Here is a 19,876-nt window from a genome sequence, read left to right on the forward strand (position 1 = left end):
CCTGTCTGTAAAAATATTATTGACAGTATTAAACTGATGTTTTAATTTTGGAGGGTGGGACTTTTTAACTGAGGTATTCTAATTTAATTATAATGCCTTCAGGAGATTTTCATAAGACTCACATGAGCTGAAACCCAGGATTTAGACAGGAGCAGTGGCTTTTCAATGCCATCTTACAGCAGGCACTGAAATTTCCTTTGTTAGTTCAGCTGTGAGATTAAGGAGTTAGAGTCTGTTATTTTATTATGAGATTCTCATTATTTTACTATCATAACAACACTAAAATATCTTTTAAAAATAAAAGATAGAAATATTATAATTGAAAATGCAGGATGAAAATTGCCAGGGCAATTTTTTGGTCTGCTACATCTACTTCCTTTCATTTCTTAGTTTCTAAAATTCTAGTTGTGTAGGTTATTGTTACCATGAGATTGGCCTGAGTTACTTCTAATTTCTAGAGATATGGCATTGCTATTGAATCCTGCCAGTCTTTGATTGATCTTGCTAACAAATTGCTTTTCAGGTTGTAAATTTCCCAGATTGATATATTCAGGGGCAGTTTTCCCATGAGGATAATGAATCTTAAACTTCAGGGGCCCCTCCCGTGAGTGGGTGTTGTTTAAGGTTCTGTGCCTAATTTTGTTTTATATATTTTTCCTTTCCTTAAAGGCGGTCCTAAAATTGTATAAGCTTCAGGCCTGCCACACTTGGATTTGCCTCTGGCCAACAGGCTAAGTCATTGAAAACTGGAACAAAAACAATCATAAAGATATATTTGAGTTTTCAAAAACATATTCAAGGTATCTAGCAGTAGCTCACAGATTCCTTCCTGTTGGAAGAAATGATCTAGACAATTATGTTAACTGTATATCTAAAACCAGATGAACAACTGATGATTGTGAACGCACTGGGGACAGAGTTTTAGAGGCTTGTAGTCCTTGACCAAATTCTGTTTTCATAGATTATCAGACTTTTGGTGAATTTCTTTTAGAAAAATAGATAATTTCAAATATTAGGACAATTTTGTGGGATATAGAAGTTCACTCTTTAATCTGTTTTCTATGTTTCTTTAACCATAGTAATTATATATGCCTCCTTCAGTTTTCCTCCAATTAGCCATAGTTTTATGTATTTAAAAAATCCTCATAAGTGATGAAAATGACAGTATATTATATGTGTAATATGAACTTTTCACGTTTCATTGTACACAGGAGATAAAAAAGACTGCAAGCTGAAATGATGTAATACTATCTTAATACTCAATGGAAAAATTATGATTGTTCTATGACCTTTAACAGTGTCAAAACATTGAAAACTCTCTTTCTATTGGTTATAAATACATAGAAATGAAAGTAACTGGAAAAGTAATATTTAGTATACCATGATTCAGAACATTAAATTAAAGTGTTTCATTTCTTTGTAAAACCTATCACTTGTAATATAACTCATGACATAAACAGAGCATTTTTTCCTAACTCTTTGCAAATGTTAATAATCCTTTTTAAGTTTGAATCAACTTTAACTCCCTTTTTCTCCCACGGACACTATTGTGAACTCTCTCCTGGGTTTCTTTAATGTGAAGCCTCCCCGCCTCCCTCCTTCCTTCCTTCCTTCCTTCCTTCCTTCCTTCCATTTTTAATTTGCATCACTTTCTCTGGGAACCCTTGATCCTTTCATCCCAATCACTTTTGTGACTTCTGTTGGTAAGTTCGCCTTCACTCAGTTCCTCTGGCTGCGTATCTAGAGTCTCTCAATGGCAATAATGTCAACATTCCCACATTCATCTTTTTCTTCTCTCACCTTGTTTATGTTTGATTCAAATTCACTTCAGCATTATGACTTTCACTTCTTGATGGACTTTAATCTTTGATGGCGAATTCCTGCTTTCAATTTCCATTTTTATAAAATGTCATGTGGATTTATCACAGAGAAACAAGGAGGCAACGTATCTAACGTGCTCTGCTTCTGTGTGTGAATTGAATAACAGATGCACAGTGACCAATGCACAGTTTTGAAAAATCGAGGTGATTGGTCACCGATTATGATGTGTTATCTGTTACTCACCAGTGATTTGTAGACTGAAGAGCTAACATTAAAGTCTAAACTTTATGTGATTATTCAGTTAATATTCCTTAGTAACTGAAATATGAATGGTGCTGTTGGGAAACTGATGTTCTTTAACGACACCATAGTAATAAAAATCTGTACATATATGAACTGTGTAAAGCGAGGATTGCTTTTTGCTCTCTTTCTGTAAGTTTGGAGTAACTTCTAATGCTAGCGTTTAGCAACAAATTTAACAATAATGACAAAAATATGGTATAAATATTTTAGTTCACTTTGTGGGAGCAGCATTATATTTTGTAATTAAATTTGATTACTTAATCAACAAAGACAAGGATATGATTTTATGTAGCATTTTAAAAGCAACACAAAACTGAAATGGATTGTTTCCCCCCAGTTTTATGTACGGGGAATTGACTGACAAGAAGACCATTGAGAAAGTCAGGCAAACTTTTGACAACTACGAGTCAAACTGCTTTGAAGTTCTTCTGTACAAGAAAAACAGTAGGTATCTAAATTATCAATAAGATGTGCCAACTCTTTATTAATGTTATGTTTTGGTAAGTAGTAGTTGAGCTATAGTGTAGAGAGAATATAAAACTTTGTTCCTTCTCTTGGCAAGTAAAATTAGATAGGAAAATTAATAATTGATTCTGGCTATGAAAAGCAACCTGTTGAGGAATGGAGGTAAAGCATGGCGCATTTTAGATGTGTGTGTGTGTGTGTGTGTGTGTGTGTGTATGGTGGCAAATGTTTTGTAATTAATACTCATGATTATGATTTTATAGTTATGTGGCAGAAATTTAAAATGACAGAAATTTATTTATTTTTTTGTAGGGTTAAAGAAAAAGGTGATTAGCATCATTGGGTATCTGATTACCATTCTATAAATACTTAGGTAACATGTGAATATAGGCTATCTACTTGAGGTGAATCTGCTAATAATGCCTTTTGCTGGACTCAAACTCTTTTGTGTGTAACTAGTGGAAGTAGTCATTATTTTATTTTTAAACCATTATTATTATAATTATAATTATCATTATAATTATTGTTATTAAACCTTTAGAACAGGCCATTCACATCTGGTATATTTTGCGAGCTATTCTCTAGGATGAGCTTTGTGAGTGCTCAGTTATCTATTCTCTAATCACACAAGACATCATGGTCTGGACTCTCCACCAGAGTTTGGAGGAATAAGCCAACCAAACAAAAAACTGACTAGGATATTCGTCAGCCAAGACTCCCTTCTAATTCATTTTCTTTGAATAGTTATTTACTTTTATTCCTTTTTTGCTAGTTTCACAAGTTGATTTTTCTGTTTTAAAATGAACAGTCACTTCACAAGATGGATTTATTTATTTAGTGTTAATAGTACATGATAGCAAAGCCAATTATCATCTTCAGTGGAAATAGATGCAGTTTGGGACACATTCTAACTTCAACAGGAAATACTTGCTCCATGCTCAGTGTCTGTTGGATCTTGTGGAGCAGAATTTATTCTCTCCACTTTACCTCAAACATTTGTTCTCTGTGGACTATTTGGAACTAAACTTAGGTCTCTCTTTTTTAATTGACAGACCAGCATAGGGATAACCACAGCACAGTAGTACATTGGTAATGGAACATTAGTTTTTAGTGATTTTACCTAGGGAATGTCTTAACATCTTATATTTCATTTTAGAATCAAGGCTGAGAGGTATTTCTCTCTGAAGTCATACCCAAATGTCTGTTGGTTTGTCACCTAGAAAACAATCCATTGTGAATGATCAGCTCTGTCCTCTTCAAGAGAAATGTCAGGTGTTTTCTGTTCTTTTTTTTTTTTTTTTCACCAGGGCCAAATACATATTGACAATTCATAGTAGATTCTTATGCCCCAATCCCCTTTCATTTTCATATAGTACTGTTATCCCTTAAATGACTTAGATATGTCTCAAGTTTAGCAAATCATTTAAAAATATTTCATATTATTTCACTCTGACATTTAAGCAAAATAAACAGATCTTTGCCTGATTTTGAAACATCAGAGGCAAGCTCATAGTTTCTGAGTTTCTCAAAAATACCTTAGTGGAAATCCTGTTTGTTTATATCCTTTAAATCATGCGAGTAATGAATCGAATTTTGCATTTCCAAAAGTCTCCTTTTGAGGTGGTTTAGATAGTTTGCTTTACTTTAATGGCTTGAAATAATGATCTGACCTTTGTTCAGGCGTGTCTGGTTCTTTTCAGATAAGTATCTATGTATGTTTAGATTTCTGCTTAGAGCTAGTAAGAGACAGAGCCCATAGCACTGTAGATTAAAGCTCCTCTCAGCTGTGCAGCATATGCATTGAGTTTATCCCCTTTAATATGAAGGAAAGATATTATCCATGTACTATAATGGAGTTCTACTATACTTAAAAGCAGCTTTAAAAAAATCTTGTAAATAGTTAGCTGAAGCTTTTGAATATCAGCTGAAAAGAGTGTATTCGTGTGACTTTTAAAAATGTTAAAAGGAAAAGTCACATGTCTGTAGAAAACGGCTTTGGGGATGGATGCCTGAAGGCCAACACCTCCCATTACTTTCATTAAATAATTAGGTTAAACACCATTTTGCCAGTGAGGAGATTGAGGTATCCTATTTAACAGGTGTCACGATTGACATTTCAGTTTGCAACCTCTATTCTTTAGGCCCATGGCTCTGATTAGCAGGGGGCTGTTCCTACTGTTGGAAAAGAAAAAGTGGCTCTGAGATGATGACTGAAAATGGCTCTTACACAAAGGGCAGAACTGTGATATCTGGGTTCATTCCCAATAATCAATGCCAGGGCTCTGCCTTGACCTTCCAGCAGCTATGGGCCTCTCTGCTTGGCCCTCCCAGGTACCCCCTCAAATTCAGAATATGGATATTTCAACAGCCACTCAGCAAGTACTCAGCCTGCTTGCAGAGGTATGACCTATACTTCAACTTGAAAAAAGTCCACCATGATATCTGAAAGCAATTTAAAAAAATAGCTCTGACTCTATACCGCAATTTGAATTGTTGCTGTTTTCATAGATATGAGCTGTAACGTCATCTCTTTCTGTTCAGATTTCCAGCAGATCTTGGAAATCAGCTTATGCTTAATGCCCCTTTCCCTTTGTTTATGACCCTGCTGCTGCAAACTCACTATGTTGTAACAGCCATAGGCCATGTGTCTCTGGCGACTGGGGCTGGTGATTTATAAAACTGCTTATCACTCACAGTTCCCGGACACATTGTGTAAAATCAGAATCAGAAAACAAAGAACAAGCCTCTCTGGAAAATGGTGTAATTGTTTCTGAGATCCTTGCCTCATCCTGTAGTCATTTTGGAAGGGACCATGTCTTTTCATAGGCCTCCTGGTGTTGCAAAGAACCTGGTTGTCTAAACTGAGTATTCCCATTGAAATCTCCTCTCTTTAATTCTCTGACTTCTTTTTGTTTGTTTGTTAATTCTCACCCGAGGATTTTTTTTCACTGATTTTTAGAGAGAGTGGAAGAGAGGAGGAGAGACAGAGAAACATGGGTGGGAGACACATCGATTGCTTGCTTCCTTCCTGCAGGTGCCACAACTGAGCCTGTAACTGAGTACTCTAACTAGCTGGGAGATTCTCTGACTTCTTGAACTTCTTGTCTAAATGACAAAACTCCCTTTTATGGTGACATTATTATGTGGTTGATTTTTTTTTTTTTTGCCACAGTATGGTGGCGCTTCTTATTTGGTTTTCATTGGTAGCCACCCACAGGCTATCAAGTCTCACCTAGAGACTATTTATAGCTGCACAGCTCACCTGTACTTCACCGCACACCTGACAAAGCCTTTCATGTCTTTAAGGCAGAATATTTGGGGAGGCTTTACTGCACTGTGGCTTAGAGCTAACAATGGAAAATAAGTCTTTTTGATTCTGAGGGAACATTCCTTCAGTGTTTTATTGTTTAATGGATAATTACTCCTTTGAAGTCATTTCTCTTATCTTCAGATATTTATTTGACATAATGCCAGTTCTGATTGGTCCAGAACTTAAGCACAAAACTGTCCTCCGTGGTCTACAAGAGCCACTGTTTGAACAACCTGGTGAGAGTCCAGCCTCCTGCTTTGAGGGAGGGAGGGAGGAAGCAGTGGCTCATAAAGACACCTGAGTCTCTCAAGGGCTGGGGATAATTTTCCCTCCTTTAACGTTGTTTTAAAGGCGTCAGGTAGAGCTCTGCGTCCACCAGCCTTAGTGTCTCTGATGCGGGGGTACAGTCAAAGCCATAGAGCTATCTTAGAAGTCTATCCCAGCATTTCAGATGTTCTTCCCAGAGAAATACTTACCAGAGCATCAGGTATTACTGTTGAAGTCAAGTGGCACTTCTCAAAGTGACAAAGAGAAGGCCCTGGAAGTGGCCACACTTGGTGAGACTACCTGAAGGAAGCTGGTCGGAGCAGCAGTGCATGTGTCACTTCAGTAGCGAGATTGCCTTTGTGCTCCCGCGTTGTGAAATGACACCCTGGCCTTTACTTTCAAGTTTTGGTATTTTGTGTCGAAAAATACGTGTATAAATAAATTTATTATTATTATCATTATTCTTTTATTAAAAATTTTCTAGTGTTGACATTATTGCAGAAGTCCTCTTCTCCCCCTTTGCCCACCTCTACCCTCCCCTGCCTACCCCTACCTTGGCTGTTACCAAATTATTTCCTGTGTCCATGGTATATGCATACATGTCCTTTTTAAAATATTTAACTTAATGTCACTATTTTTATTGTTGACAGTATTACAGATGTCTCCCATTTCCCCCCTTTTTGCCCCCCTCCACCCAACTCCTGCCCCAACCCAGACCTTCCCCACGCATATATGTTTTTTAGCTATTTCCTTCTGTTTGTTAATTTTTGAGCAACTGGTAGTTGATACAAAATTGAAGTTTTCTTGAGTCCTTTTTAGCAGTTAAAATACTGTTGTATTGGCGTTAATTCCCGCATAGCAGTTGGCAGCTGAGGTGAGAGGAAAGGCAGGGGACCAAGTCGTTGCTGAGGCTTTGCCACACTCTGTTGTCCTTGCTTCCTCTTTCAGGAACTCCTGTTTGGTTTTATATGCAAATTGCCCCAATAAGAAATGAACATGAGAAGGTGGTCTTGTTCCTATGCACTTTCAAGGATATTACATTGTTCAAACAGCCAATAGAGGATGATTCAACAAAAGGTAATTTTCAAAGGAATTACTGCTCTTCAGAATTTGCCTGTCTTTTAAATATTTCATTGTTATTATTATTTTAACAAAATCTTTCGGTTGAACTCAAGAATAAAGTTGTACTCCATGACTCGTACACATTCATACTAGTCATTGTCTGGATCATTTTTCAATCATATTTTTGAATGGAAATAGCAAGTTGAGATAACAGTTACTTAAATTATAATAAGGGGAATTGAAAAAAGACATAAAGAAGAGATTTCTCAGAGCATTATTAATTTAGGATTGATGTAATGGGAGTTTCAGCAACTTAGAACACGGTGAGTTTTAGAAACAAAAATTATAACTTGTGGGATGGCTTGGGTGAAATCTTACTAGAACACAGTTGATTAATTTTTGCTAAATTTATTAGAGTTTGATTAATTGACCTTTTCAGGTTACTTTTCACCTTTTATTTACTTTTTAAAAAATATATTTTTGTTGATTTCAGAGAGGAAGGGAGATGGAGAGAGAGAGAGATAGAAACATCAATGGTGAGAGAGAATCATTGATCTGCTGCCTCCTGCACACCCCCTACTGGGGATCTAGCCTGATACCCAGACATGTGCCCTTGACAGGAATCGAACCTGGAACCCTTCAGCCCACAGGCCGACACTTTATCCACTGAACCAAACTGGCTAGGGTTACTTTTCACCTTTTAAAAATTGGGTTGTTGTAGATTCTCTTGGATAGATGTTGCTAGATTATGTAAAGAATAATTTGGTTATCAAGAGAGTGCCTAGAAAATGAAAACATTCTCATCAGAATCTTATTAACTATATTCAGAGAAACTGCTATAGAAAACAGTAGTCAGGGGCATGGGATTTTACTCCCTTTGCTCTCATTTTATTCTCTTCAATTATGTTTAAATTAGAAATTGGTGTAATAAATGAAGAATTTAAAAAACCCTTAGGAAAAGTTTTTATGCAATGTGTTTAATAATCTCTTAGAAGACTAAAAATTAAATGTCTTCCTTTTTGCATTTGGCAAACATTGCCTTTTCTTATGTCTTAAAAAAATTGGCATAAAAGCTTTAATCTTTCCAACTGTAATCATAATTGTAGAGAAATTGCACTGCTCTTATTTCCTGCAGATAAAATCATGTGTATATTACTATAGCTGCTCAGTTTCTGGTTAGCATCAAATTGCAAGGAATATTTTACAATGTGCAAATCATTTAAAGCATGATATAAATCAATTCACTGTTGAATTTCTGAAAATGTGTGTATTAAATCATCTCCTGAAAGAATGAATAAAGCATTCACATTTGGACCTGTCCTACCTATTCCTATGCCTTTACTCATATACCCAGTGTCTAGGAAGTTTAGGATAAATTCAAATGTTATTTTTTTTTAAATATATTTTATTGACTTTTTACAGAGAGGAAGAGAGAGGGATAGAGAGTTAGAAACATCAATTAGCTGCCTCCTGCAACCCCCACACTGGGGATGTGCCCACAACCAAGGTACATGCCCTTGGCCAGAATCGAACCTGGGACCCTTCAGTCCGCAGGCTGACGCTCTATCCACTGAGCCAAACCGGTTAGGGCCAAATGTTATTTCTAATATAATAGTCTTCTAATGGAATAATTTTCTAATTATGCTCATTTGTTTGTTTGAAAATTCAAAGTTCTTCATCCAATAGCAGCAGAATACCTGTTCTTCTCAAGACTAAATGGAGTGTTCATTAGGTAGATCCCATTCTGGCCATAAAACATACCTTCATAAATTTAAAAGAGTAGAAATCTTACAAAGTATATTCTTAGACAACAATGGAATTAAGTGAGAAATCAGTAACAGAAAGATAGCTAGAAAATTTCTAATGTTTGGAAATTAATACATTTTTAAATAGACCATGGGTCAAAGAAGAAGGCTTAAAATAAATCAGAAAAATATTTTGAACTAAAGGAAAATAAAACTCAACTTATCAAATATGAGGTATGCAACAAACGTGGTGCTTAGAGGGTAATTTATAACATTATATGCTAATATTAGAAAAGTAGAAAGATATAAAATTAATGACCTAAGCGTCCACTTTGGAAAAGGAAGCCAAAGAAGAGCAACTTAAGTCAAAACAAGCTGAAGACAGTAAATAAATCTTAGAGCAGAAATCAATGAAATAGAAAACAGAAAAACATTAGAGAAAATCACTACAATCCAAAGCTGATTCTTTGAAGAGGTTATTAAAGTTAACAAACCTCTAGCTAGGCTAACCTGAAAAATGGAGAAGGCACAAATTAATAATATCAGAAATTAAAGAAGAGCCATCCATGGACATTAAAGCATTGCAAAAAAAATGGGTGTGTGTGTGTGTGTGTGTGTGGGCAGCTAGGTTGGGGAAGAACGGGAGCATATGTAATTCTTTCAGCAATAAAGATTAAAAAAATACTTCAAACAACTCTACAGCCACCACATTGGTAATTTAGTTAAAATGGGACAATTCCTTGAAGATACAAACTATCAGAACTCACACTAGGGGCAATAACATGAATTGTCCAATAGCTATTAAATAAATTAATAAACTTCCCAAACAAGAAAATACCTAGTGCAGATGGTGTTACTGTCAAATTCATAGTCTCTTCCAGAAAATAGAAGTAGTGAGAACTCTTCTCATTCTATGAGGCCAGCACTACCCTCACACCAAACTCAGAAAAAGATAATATAAGAAAGGAAAATTACAGACCGATATTTCTCATGAATATAGATGCAAAAATCCTCAACAAAAGAGAATGCAACAATGTATTAAAAGAATTACACACAATGATCAAGCGGGGTTTAGTCCACATATGCAAAGCTGGTTCAACATTTAAAAATCAATCATTGTAATTCACTATATCAACAGGCTAAAGAAGAAACGTAATATGATCATATCAATTTGCATAGAAAAAGCATTTGACAAAACCCAACACCCATTCATGATAAAAACTCTTAGTGAAGTAGGAATGGAGAGGAAGTTCATCAACTTGAGAAGGGAATGTCTATGAAGAACCTACAACTAAGAGCTGATGATACCTATTGTTTTCTCTAATTTACAGCAAGTGATGTCATGGCACAGCTAATGTTGGCCAAAATGAGTATAATACTTTCTCACAGTTTTGATCTGCTGAACATTAAAGGTGATGTCAGTAACTTTGTAGCCTATCTATGGAAAATGAAAGTTGGCAGCATTTTCTGATGACATTGGGGGAAAGGGTGTAAATATTTAGGATTGAATTTTATTTTTCAAATTAATGTGTCTCCATTTTCCTGCCTCCACCTTCATCTCTGCATTTGCACATCAGAATCACAGAGTTCTTTGTCAGGAGTAATCTCTTAAAATGCATAATCCATTCTTACAAAAAATGAATAAACTCCAGACAACACAGATCACTTGATTTTGAATAATGTGCTTTTTAGACATGCAAATTAGATTCCATAGGAAAAATCTGACCCCATTGTGGAAAGGATTCAACTATCTCTAGTGCCAGAATTTTTAGAGGAAGAGCTTATTTTGAATAGACGTTTATTTTGAGACTCCTCCACACTTTTCAAGTACATAACAGATTGCTGAAAGAAGTATTGCACAGGTAACTATGAATGGTGTATATGAGTAACTTTCTATTGAAGTAATCATCCTACTATTGCTATAAAACTAGAAGTATGCAAAAGCAAGTTTTGAAACTTAGGCAAAATTTGTATCTTTCAGCCTTTTAAGTTGAGTAAAGGGGACCATGGAACTTTTGGGAAACAGCAAATGAGATTTTGTGATAAGACCATAATATCAAAATGATTTGGGGCTAAAGAACTGAGGTTGGAGACAAGATTACTTTTCATTCAGCTGTGGGTTAAACAGAGTTACTTAACACATTGCGGACGGATCACAAGAATTCTTGTGTTTTCTGTTCTAAGGCTTGTGGCCCAATCACGAGAATTCTTTAAAAAGATATTAGCTTGCAAGAACATGGAATAAATAACTTCAAAATGCAATGGGTATTTAATTTTAAAGTGTGCCTTTACCATTTATGTAAAATGTTTTTTGTACTTGTTCAATAGAAATTTCTCGGGCCACTGGGTAAAACAGTAAGACCACTGGTCCGCAATGTGTTAACATGAGCCTTTTCATGACTCTTCTAGGACTATTTTATTTTCCTTGTTTATCTATTTTATTCATTAAAAAAACCCAAAGTACAAGTCGAGCACACAGTATGGGGCAAGCACTATTCTAGGTCCTGGAAATACAGAGTTCCTTCCCTCGTCTCCTAATAGGTGGGACAGACACACATATGTATAAAGTGGAAGTTTTCTTCTGATTGTTTCTATTTTCTCAGTAATGTAGGATTCATGTTATCAATCGAGAGCAAAGATGGGAAAGGAGTGAGGAAGTGTTAAAGGTGTGAGGAGAAAGGAGTAGGTATGAACAGTAATCTGTGAGTGTGGAGAAGAGAGTGGGCAGAGGCAATCTATCAGGTTTGTGAGCAGCACTGATGTCTACTTGAGGCCAGTAGTCATGAGTTTCACTAGTATCTGTGAACATAATTATGTGTTTTACTCCACCCGTGTTAGGTCAAAGGTGTACAGATATAGAAGTAGGTGAAGAGTTGGATTTAACCAGAGTTGGAATTTGGTCAGGTGAGTAAGATGAAAAGAATCAGGGAGCTCAAGGATCAGGGAGCAGGATCAGAAGGTCAGGGAATTGAGGATGCTTGCAAGAGAGTAGGTTGAGAGTATTTGCTGAGGATTTAGGAAATAGTGTTTTGGGATGCAGAAAGACAAGTGCATCCACATGCTGGCAAACCAGAATGCAACTTTTAATCCCAGAGCAAGGACGTTTTACTTCTTATTGTGAAAAGGTGTCGTGATTGGAACAAGGGCCCGAGTCTGTTGAAGTTTTGCCAAAATTGATTGGATTGACATCAATCTCCTACTTCTGGTACTTTTTACCAAGAAACATATGGTTGAAAGACTTGAGTACACTGGCTAAATCTGAATGTTACTTCTGAATGGTATCTGGGATAGTGACTGTAACTGACAGCAGCCAACTAATTTGAGTGTATCCCTTCTTCAAAATGAATTTTATGATCACCAAAACTTCATGCTCAGTTGATTTTTGCCTTTAAAATGAATGGCACCAAGTGATGTCAGCAATACCTTTGATTTATACCGTGATGGATGGTAGCAAAAACCATTGGAGAGGAAGGAAAGCAGTTTGGATGAAGTAGTTACTATGTGGCAGGAACTTTATAGTCTTTATCACACATTTTTATAATTCTGGAAACTACTGTTCTTATCTCATTTTACTGTTCAAGATCCTGACACTCAAGCCTCACTGATTTCCAATCCCATGTCATCTCTATGGCACTGTGCTGACTCATTCTTTCCAGTGGAAACTTATTGTTTGGGTTTAAAGATGTCCATTTTTCCCTACAAATTTTTCACCTTAATGGTATTTTCCCCCTGCTCTTCTTTTTAACAAACAAAACAAAACAACAACAACAAAAAAACCCACAACCCAAACGAAAACAAGCACAAGTTGAGAATACATTGGTTCTGACAGAATTTTACTGTTTTGAATCAACAGAATTTACTGAAAATAATACAAGGGGGCAAAGTGTTTTTGTTATCTTTTGTTCCTGGTATTGAGGTCTTGGAACTGTTGCTCAGGTAATCAGTCAGTGGTACTCAATACATCATTTATAATAATACAAAGGAGAAAAATTACAGCCAAGAAATCCATTCTGTTGATTAGCCATATGTGTTCTAAAAGAGATGGCTCAAATCTCTGCCCATTTATACTGTATAGTATTTTCAAACAGATTCCAAAATTGCCAAAACACTTACAGTGTGAAATGTCCTGTGCCAAATAGTTATGGCATCTTTGTGCCAATAATTGAGACAAAAATTTTCTGTAGGATGAAAATAAGGGCAAAAATAGCAATCTTCCCCTGTGGGAAGCCAATGATTTTCTTTAGAGAGGAAACAACAGATGAAATATGAGTAATTATACCATGTAGTCTCTTTGGCCAAGAGTATAATTGTTTACCTAAGCTTTTTTTCTTATGGATTAGAATCTTGTGTTGCAGTCCAGTAGATTGATTTAACTGCCTCTGCAACTTCCTTTTATTTTTAAGATTAAGCAGTCCATGACATAGAGGTTAATTGCAACCCAATAGAGCTAAACTAATGTTTTATTAAGAAGGAGTTGGCATCCTGAGCTTTTAGGAGAACAAATGTTCTCATAATACCATGAACAACTTACAGAGCAACTATTAGGCTCTTCATATTCATCTGTCTGTTCACATTATCCTGTATCGACCACGTCTAAGTAACATCAGCGAACTGTGCTGAATAATCAGTCACACAGTTAAGTCTCTGTAAAGGTGAGATCAGTAAATATATCTCTGGGAGAAGTTAGAACTGCTGATGTGTTTTTTTTCCTCTGACCTAGACAGTGTGGCTGCTCAACTTTTTCAAAGTTTGTACCATGGGGGTTGGTGACAGATCAAATGAACTAATTTATCTAATAACATAAGCAGTTCTAGACGTGTCCAAGAGCACAGAAGGATAGGCCTAAGGAAATTCACTGTGGCATTGTTAGTGACAGTGAAAAATATAGAAACCACTGATAAGTGCATGAATAGAACATATGAATAATCAGGAGTGAGCAAATGCCTAATTTTCTGAGATGATAAAGGTGGAGGCAAGAATCAGTGTCAAGTGGGTGGGTGTAGAGGTGGAGGGATGGAAGGGAACTGGAACACTGTCATGTTTCCTATGGCTTTTGTTTCTTCAGTAACTTATTTGATGAGGTAATCTGCTGAAAGTGAGGAGAGGCAGCTGGTAAAGGGGTCTTGAGAAAAATGATGACTATTTAGGAATGAGGATTACAAATAAAGCCCTGAACCTAGGAAATGGGGGAACACAAACCATTTGATAATTTGTATTCTTCCATGTGTCATTGAACTTATTCCTTCAGTATATCCTCAATGTTTTTTCCAAAATATTTTCTGGGTAAACATTATTATGCACAGGGGATGAAAATAGGCTGGTCTTTTAATCCAATACTCAGATGTACCAAGGGGTATAATATCACCTGTCTTAGAAATATGAAACTTCAATAAGTAGTATAAGATTGATTTGGAAGTTTCTAAAAAATATTCAGTGCAATTATAATATTCAGTTGATGTAAGAAAGAGAAGTGACCACAAGGAAATATTTGAGTACATATTTTGCCAACATATAGCTACTATGATCTTAAGACGTTCTTGTCACTTTTGCCCAACAAAGCAAAACCAACCCTATACAATGCAAAGGGAGCACAGAATTTTGTGGACAGCTAGCCATGCTGGCTACTGGGACTGTATAATAGATATGAGCAAAACTCAAAGGTCACACATAAAATTACTTATTACTTTACAGCCTCACTTGAAATATATGATGAGTCTAGATAGAAGTAAAATACTTTTGGTTGATACTTGTCATTAGTTCTGGATGTTATGTTATTTCTGAGATCATTTGAATATTATCAAGAATGTTGATTATGTGTGAAAAACTGAGACTTTCTCTTCTTATTTTTAAGGTTGGACCAAATTTGCCCGGTTGACACGGGCTTTGACAAATAGCCGAAGTGTTTTGCAGCAGCTCACGCCAATGAATAAAACAGAGGTGGTCCACAAGCATTCAAGATTAGCTGAAGTAAGTGTGAGATTAACTTTGCTTTCCAAGGTGGTGGTGGTGGTACATTACCCCCTTCCCAAATGATTCAGTATTGATATTTTTGGCTATTATTTTACAAATGCTTATCTGATAATTTATTTTTCCCTTACAGAGTTATAGAAATTTCAGATATTTCTTTTTATTTTCTCTTACTTTTGAAATTGGAAAGCAGTTCATGACATCCCAGGTGATGTCTGTGGAGTGTGAGGTGTCCTCTGAGCAAATGAGATAGGGAGTTCATGCATTCATCCATTTATGGATGCAGCACATACATATTGAGGGTTTGCTCTAAACTTGGTACTCTGCAAAGGAGGTAGGTATGAAATAAGCAATGGGCTCTATCATCAAGGAGCTAAAAACCTAGCGGAGGAATCCGGTAATGGGATCGGATAAATGTTATGACAGGTGCAGTGGGAGCACATGCGGGGCTCTGGAGAGGGCTACCTGAATGAGATGATAGCTGGGCTGGGTGAATCTTGAAGGAAAAATATAAGAGGCAGGTAAAGAGAGGCCAGCATATGCAAAGGCTCAAAATGAGATAGTGCGATGACTTTGAGAGTGACTTCAGTGTGGGTGAAGTTAGGTGGGGAAGGAAAGGTTAAGGTGGTATATAGTGAAACAGTGGTGGTTGGTGTCCCATATGCCAGGAAAGTGACATGACTGCATTCATGCTTCAGAGAAACCTCTTAATGGGAAATTGGTCCCCATGGTTTCCTTTGCAATCCCATATTTTTGTTGCATTAATTTAAAAAGGTTATTCTAAGAAGAGGTCCATAGATTTCACCAGATTGTCCAAAAAGATCCAGGGAGAAAAATGTTTAAGAACCCCTGCTTGACCTAGTGGCTCTGTGCTGAATGGGTAGAGAGGGAAACCAGTTAAGAGTTTCTAGTGGACATTCAGCTGGGATGACCATGGCTTTAATCAAGGGATTCCAGAGCAGAAGTGGGCAGATTGCAGACACATCAAGATCAGAGTCAACATGTTTGTTGATAGATTAGAATTGAATGTGAAATAAGGAGATGAGTCCAGGTCAACTCTGTGTTGTTAGTGTGGACAACTAGGTAGATAGTAAGTGCTGTTGGTTAATAGAATGGTAAACATAAGAGGAGAAAGAGAAGGTTTGGAGGTAATGATAATGAGTTCAGTTTTGAACATACTGAGTTTGAAGTATCTGGCAGGAAATCTGAGTGGAGATTTATGGGTCAGGCCCCAGAGGGATATTTGGGTTTGCATTGTAGGCCTTGGTGTCATCTTCACAGATATGGCTGCCAAAGCCAAGGATTAGACCATGTTACTCAGAGTCAGTGTATTGAAACCAGAGAGAAAAGGAATGAGCACAGAACTCCGGGGCAGCTCAAAGCTTTGTTGTTCACGTGTCTTCTGTAATAATAATTTGTCTTCCTGATATGAAAGATGCCAAAAAAGCTGATCAAGGTACCAAAACTATGCTTAGCATTTACTGGGGATTCACAAAATATTCTGAGATAACTGAGAAAAGAGAAATTAAATGCATGTGTTCATCAGTTTGTTCTGCTGGAGAAATGTTGAGTGTTTCCTTCCATGTTCTGTGTGGAGTAGGGTTCGGTATCTGAAAGAGGAGCCGCACAACAAATGAGAGAAAAAGACACGAGATAATTTTGCAATATTGGGGGACCAGGCGGCCAAGTCCCAAAGGACTTCCACCCATGCTCAGGCTGCTCCAATCTTTTATTGATCTGGAGTAGCCCTTAGGCAGGTGACCCCCCCACTAACAGGCAGACTAGCCCATCAGCAAGGATTTACATAATAATAAATGGGGGAGTAGTTTCAGCTACCACTGTGTGGACAAACAGAGGTGGCGCCTAGCTCCGAGCTTTGCTAGGGCTTCAAAGGCACCCAGCCTTGGGGGGGGGGGGGTTCAGGGAGTTATCTGTCTATGCTTATCAGATAGTGAAGACAATAAACATGTGGCAATAAACAGTTTCCCACAAGAAAGGTGAGTTGAAGTGCACAGGAGTAACTTTCTTCATTAGCTGAAGATATTAGTTTGGATTGGAGAGGGTTAGGAATTAAGTATGTTCCTTGAATTTAAAGGGTTCTGCACTTGTTCTTGGACCATAGCTGACAGAGGGACTTGTATTGTTTTCTGCTATAAATAGACCTGTTAGCTTGGGGAGAGAGTCATACTTTTATGAGCGGACATGTTTATAAAAGCCCAAATAAGACTTAGCACTGAATATTAACTGGTAATAATCATCACAATATTTTAAAAAAGATGATATGCAATTGGTACAAGATTTAAAGTAGATAATTGGATACAACTTCCTTTTTCAATAATGCTTGTTACTAAGTACTACTCATTTTTGAAGCAACTTTTTTTTTTGGCCTTGAGTTGTCTGTTTCTTTCTACAAATCAAGCTGAAGTATAGGAGTTTGTTTCTGTGACTGCTGACTTTTATAGTCATGATTCTTTCTGGATCTTAACTACACCCTATTTAGAGCTTTTCTTTTTTTGTTAATACATTGGACAAGAACAAGAGGAAAGGGACCATGAAGAGGAAAAGGAAAATTTTCTACATTAACACCCGAATCACTCATGATTTTTTTTTTCTCTCTACATCAAGTGGAAAGTTTCTCTTCCGTTGACAGCTCATCATTTTTACTTTTATTTTTGAGGAACTCTCATTCTGGTTTCTTCTCATCTGATTTTTTTTTGCTTTGCTTTTTTGATTATTGTTAGTTTCTTTATCAGTCACCCCTAATTCACAAACCTGAATCAGATACAAAACTACTTTCTGTCAGGACTTAGCCTTGGTTTCAGAGAACATACAAGAAAAACAAGGTTCTCAATATATTTAGTCAGATATCCAAGGACTGACACAGAACAGGCACCAAGTTAGCACAAAGATATTGTCTTTTCAGGTGTTCTCAGGACCTTATAATTTGCTCAACCAGAGTATTTGGACTTGCTGTTGAATTTCAATAGCTCTTTTACTTTCCCCAAGATATTTAAATTTTATTTTACCTCCACTGGGACATCTAAATTTGGAGCTGGTCTCCAGTTTCAGGGATCCTGGTCTCCATGTAGGCAATGCACCAATTTTCTAGATGCACTGACATCCTGCTGATTGGCTTCAGCTTCTCCCTTTCATACTAGGTAGAGGCAAACATACCACTGTCCATGGTTCTGACTCTATTAGCGTGAACACTCAGATATTCAGAGAGAAAGAATGTATCTGTATTGATACAAAAATACACCAGAAAACTTTATTTTATCTACCCCCCACCTAAGGCTTATTGCTTAGGAAAGTACAAATGAGAATAAAGAGTTGTTACTGAACTGCTTTATAAGAAAGCCCCAGTAAGGGAGTTAAGATTAAGGTAGTGCTCTGTATGTGAGAAAGATCAAAGCTTAAGCATATACCCCTTTAGTTGTTGTTGCCATTCTTTTTCCTCTTCCTCTTCTTTTCTTCTTTTTTTTTTCTCCTCCTCTCTCTCTTCATAGCATTTTGGAATCACTTTATATATGCAAGTCACTGTCTGAAGAATGGGGTTCTGAATGTCTAAAGAAATAGAAGATAATGGTTTACTTTGGACTGTAAATTATAATCACTTGGAAAGGTTCTGAAAACCCACACAAGAATAACAATTATTTTCTGCGGTGGGGTATAGGTATGAGTATACTGTGCTTTAAAATTTCTTCAGATGATTCTAGTTTGTAACCAGATTTAAGAAATACTGTACTCACGAGTGATCCCATTCCATCTCTAGAGGATACATCCTACATTATTCCTGGGTACCAAGAAGAGTGGATTTGTCTTTCTGTTAGCAAATCATGTAGGGCCCGCAACACTGTCGGAGCTCTGTGGGATGTTTGATTTCTATTAATAGTTGAAGGAAGAAATGAGCTTCAACTCCTTTTCACAATTTCCAAATTCTAGGTTCTGGAAAGCAATGCTAAATCCTGTTACCATGCCCAAGACTTCCCAGACCTCCACTCTTGCTCTGTCCTCTGCTTTTTTGGGTGTGTCTTTACTTAGACCTAATCAAAGTAAGTCAAGGTTCATATAACCTTGCACTGAAAAATTTTCCATTTGTCAAAAAGGTATGGAGAAGCAAACTTGAATATTTAGTTTTTTTCCCCTTAAGGGAATTTAAATCTGGATTGGAAACACAGTATTCTTTTAAGTCCTGATTGAAGGGAGAAAAGGAAAAGATAGGCTATAACATTTTTAACCCCGATATCACTGTGCCAGTTATTAGGGCCTTTGCTGAGTCCCACTCAACAACATCACCAACATAGGGTTCAGCAAGGCCATCAGAATTAAAGTTATGCTCCCTGAGGTGCTTAAGATGTGTGAATAACAGTGAGTCACCCAAATAATTGTTGGACAGTCAGTGAGACACATGTGATTCCACGCATACTTGCCAAGTGAGTGTGCAGAAGGCACTCCCAGAAGTGGATGTCCAGCAGTGCTGTGGTCAGGGTTGGTGTTGGAGGAGGCCATTGAGAAGAAGTGATTGCTGTTTGACCCTTCAGCTGGACCTGGGCAATTGGTCCCCTTCCCCTGTCCTTGGAATGTATGTTCTGTCTACCCTTCCCACAGTGGGAGCCATTTTTAAGGACATAGTCTTGAGAGAGCTCTGTGTTAAGACCATCAGTACAGCGTGCATGACTGAGCCCAGTGCAGGTCTACATGTAAACTTTCAAGATTCTGATGGGTAGGTGTAGATATCTACTCATCTGCAGTCACTCAAGATGAGCCTTGTGCAGAAGTTCCCTTGCTTATTAAAACTGTCACCTACCATCTGGAGTGGTCTGCCTCTTTATTCGGTCTCTTACCCTCTGCATATGGTGCCCGAATTTGTGCATCAATAGTTGGCCACTGGAGAAAAAGCTGGATGGAGCAGCAGTCAGATAAACTTTGGTAGAAG

General features: G+C 37.1%; 1 protein-coding gene across 1 annotated transcript in view; it reads left to right on the forward strand.

The window, feature by feature from the left end:
- Positions 1 to 19,876, forward strand: part of KCNH5 (potassium voltage-gated channel subfamily H member 5) — a gene marked incomplete at its 5' end in the record, with an annotated part of 249,833 nt that overhangs the window by 24,095 nt on the left and 205,862 nt on the right. The window contains 3 exons of the mRNA XM_081093539.1: positions 2,462 to 2,568; positions 7,115 to 7,243; positions 14,825 to 14,940. Coding sequence (XP_080949665.1) covers positions 2,462 to 2,568; positions 7,115 to 7,243; positions 14,825 to 14,940 — 352 coding nt within the window. The remainder of the gene's footprint in view (positions 1 to 2,461; positions 2,569 to 7,114; positions 7,244 to 14,824; positions 14,941 to 19,876) is intronic.

The sequence above is a fragment of the Myotis nattereri genome (assembly GCF_964212035.1).
Source record: "Myotis nattereri genome assembly, chromosome: 1".
In the NCBI taxonomy this organism is placed as follows: Eukaryota; Metazoa; Chordata; class Mammalia; order Chiroptera; family Vespertilionidae; genus Myotis; species Myotis nattereri.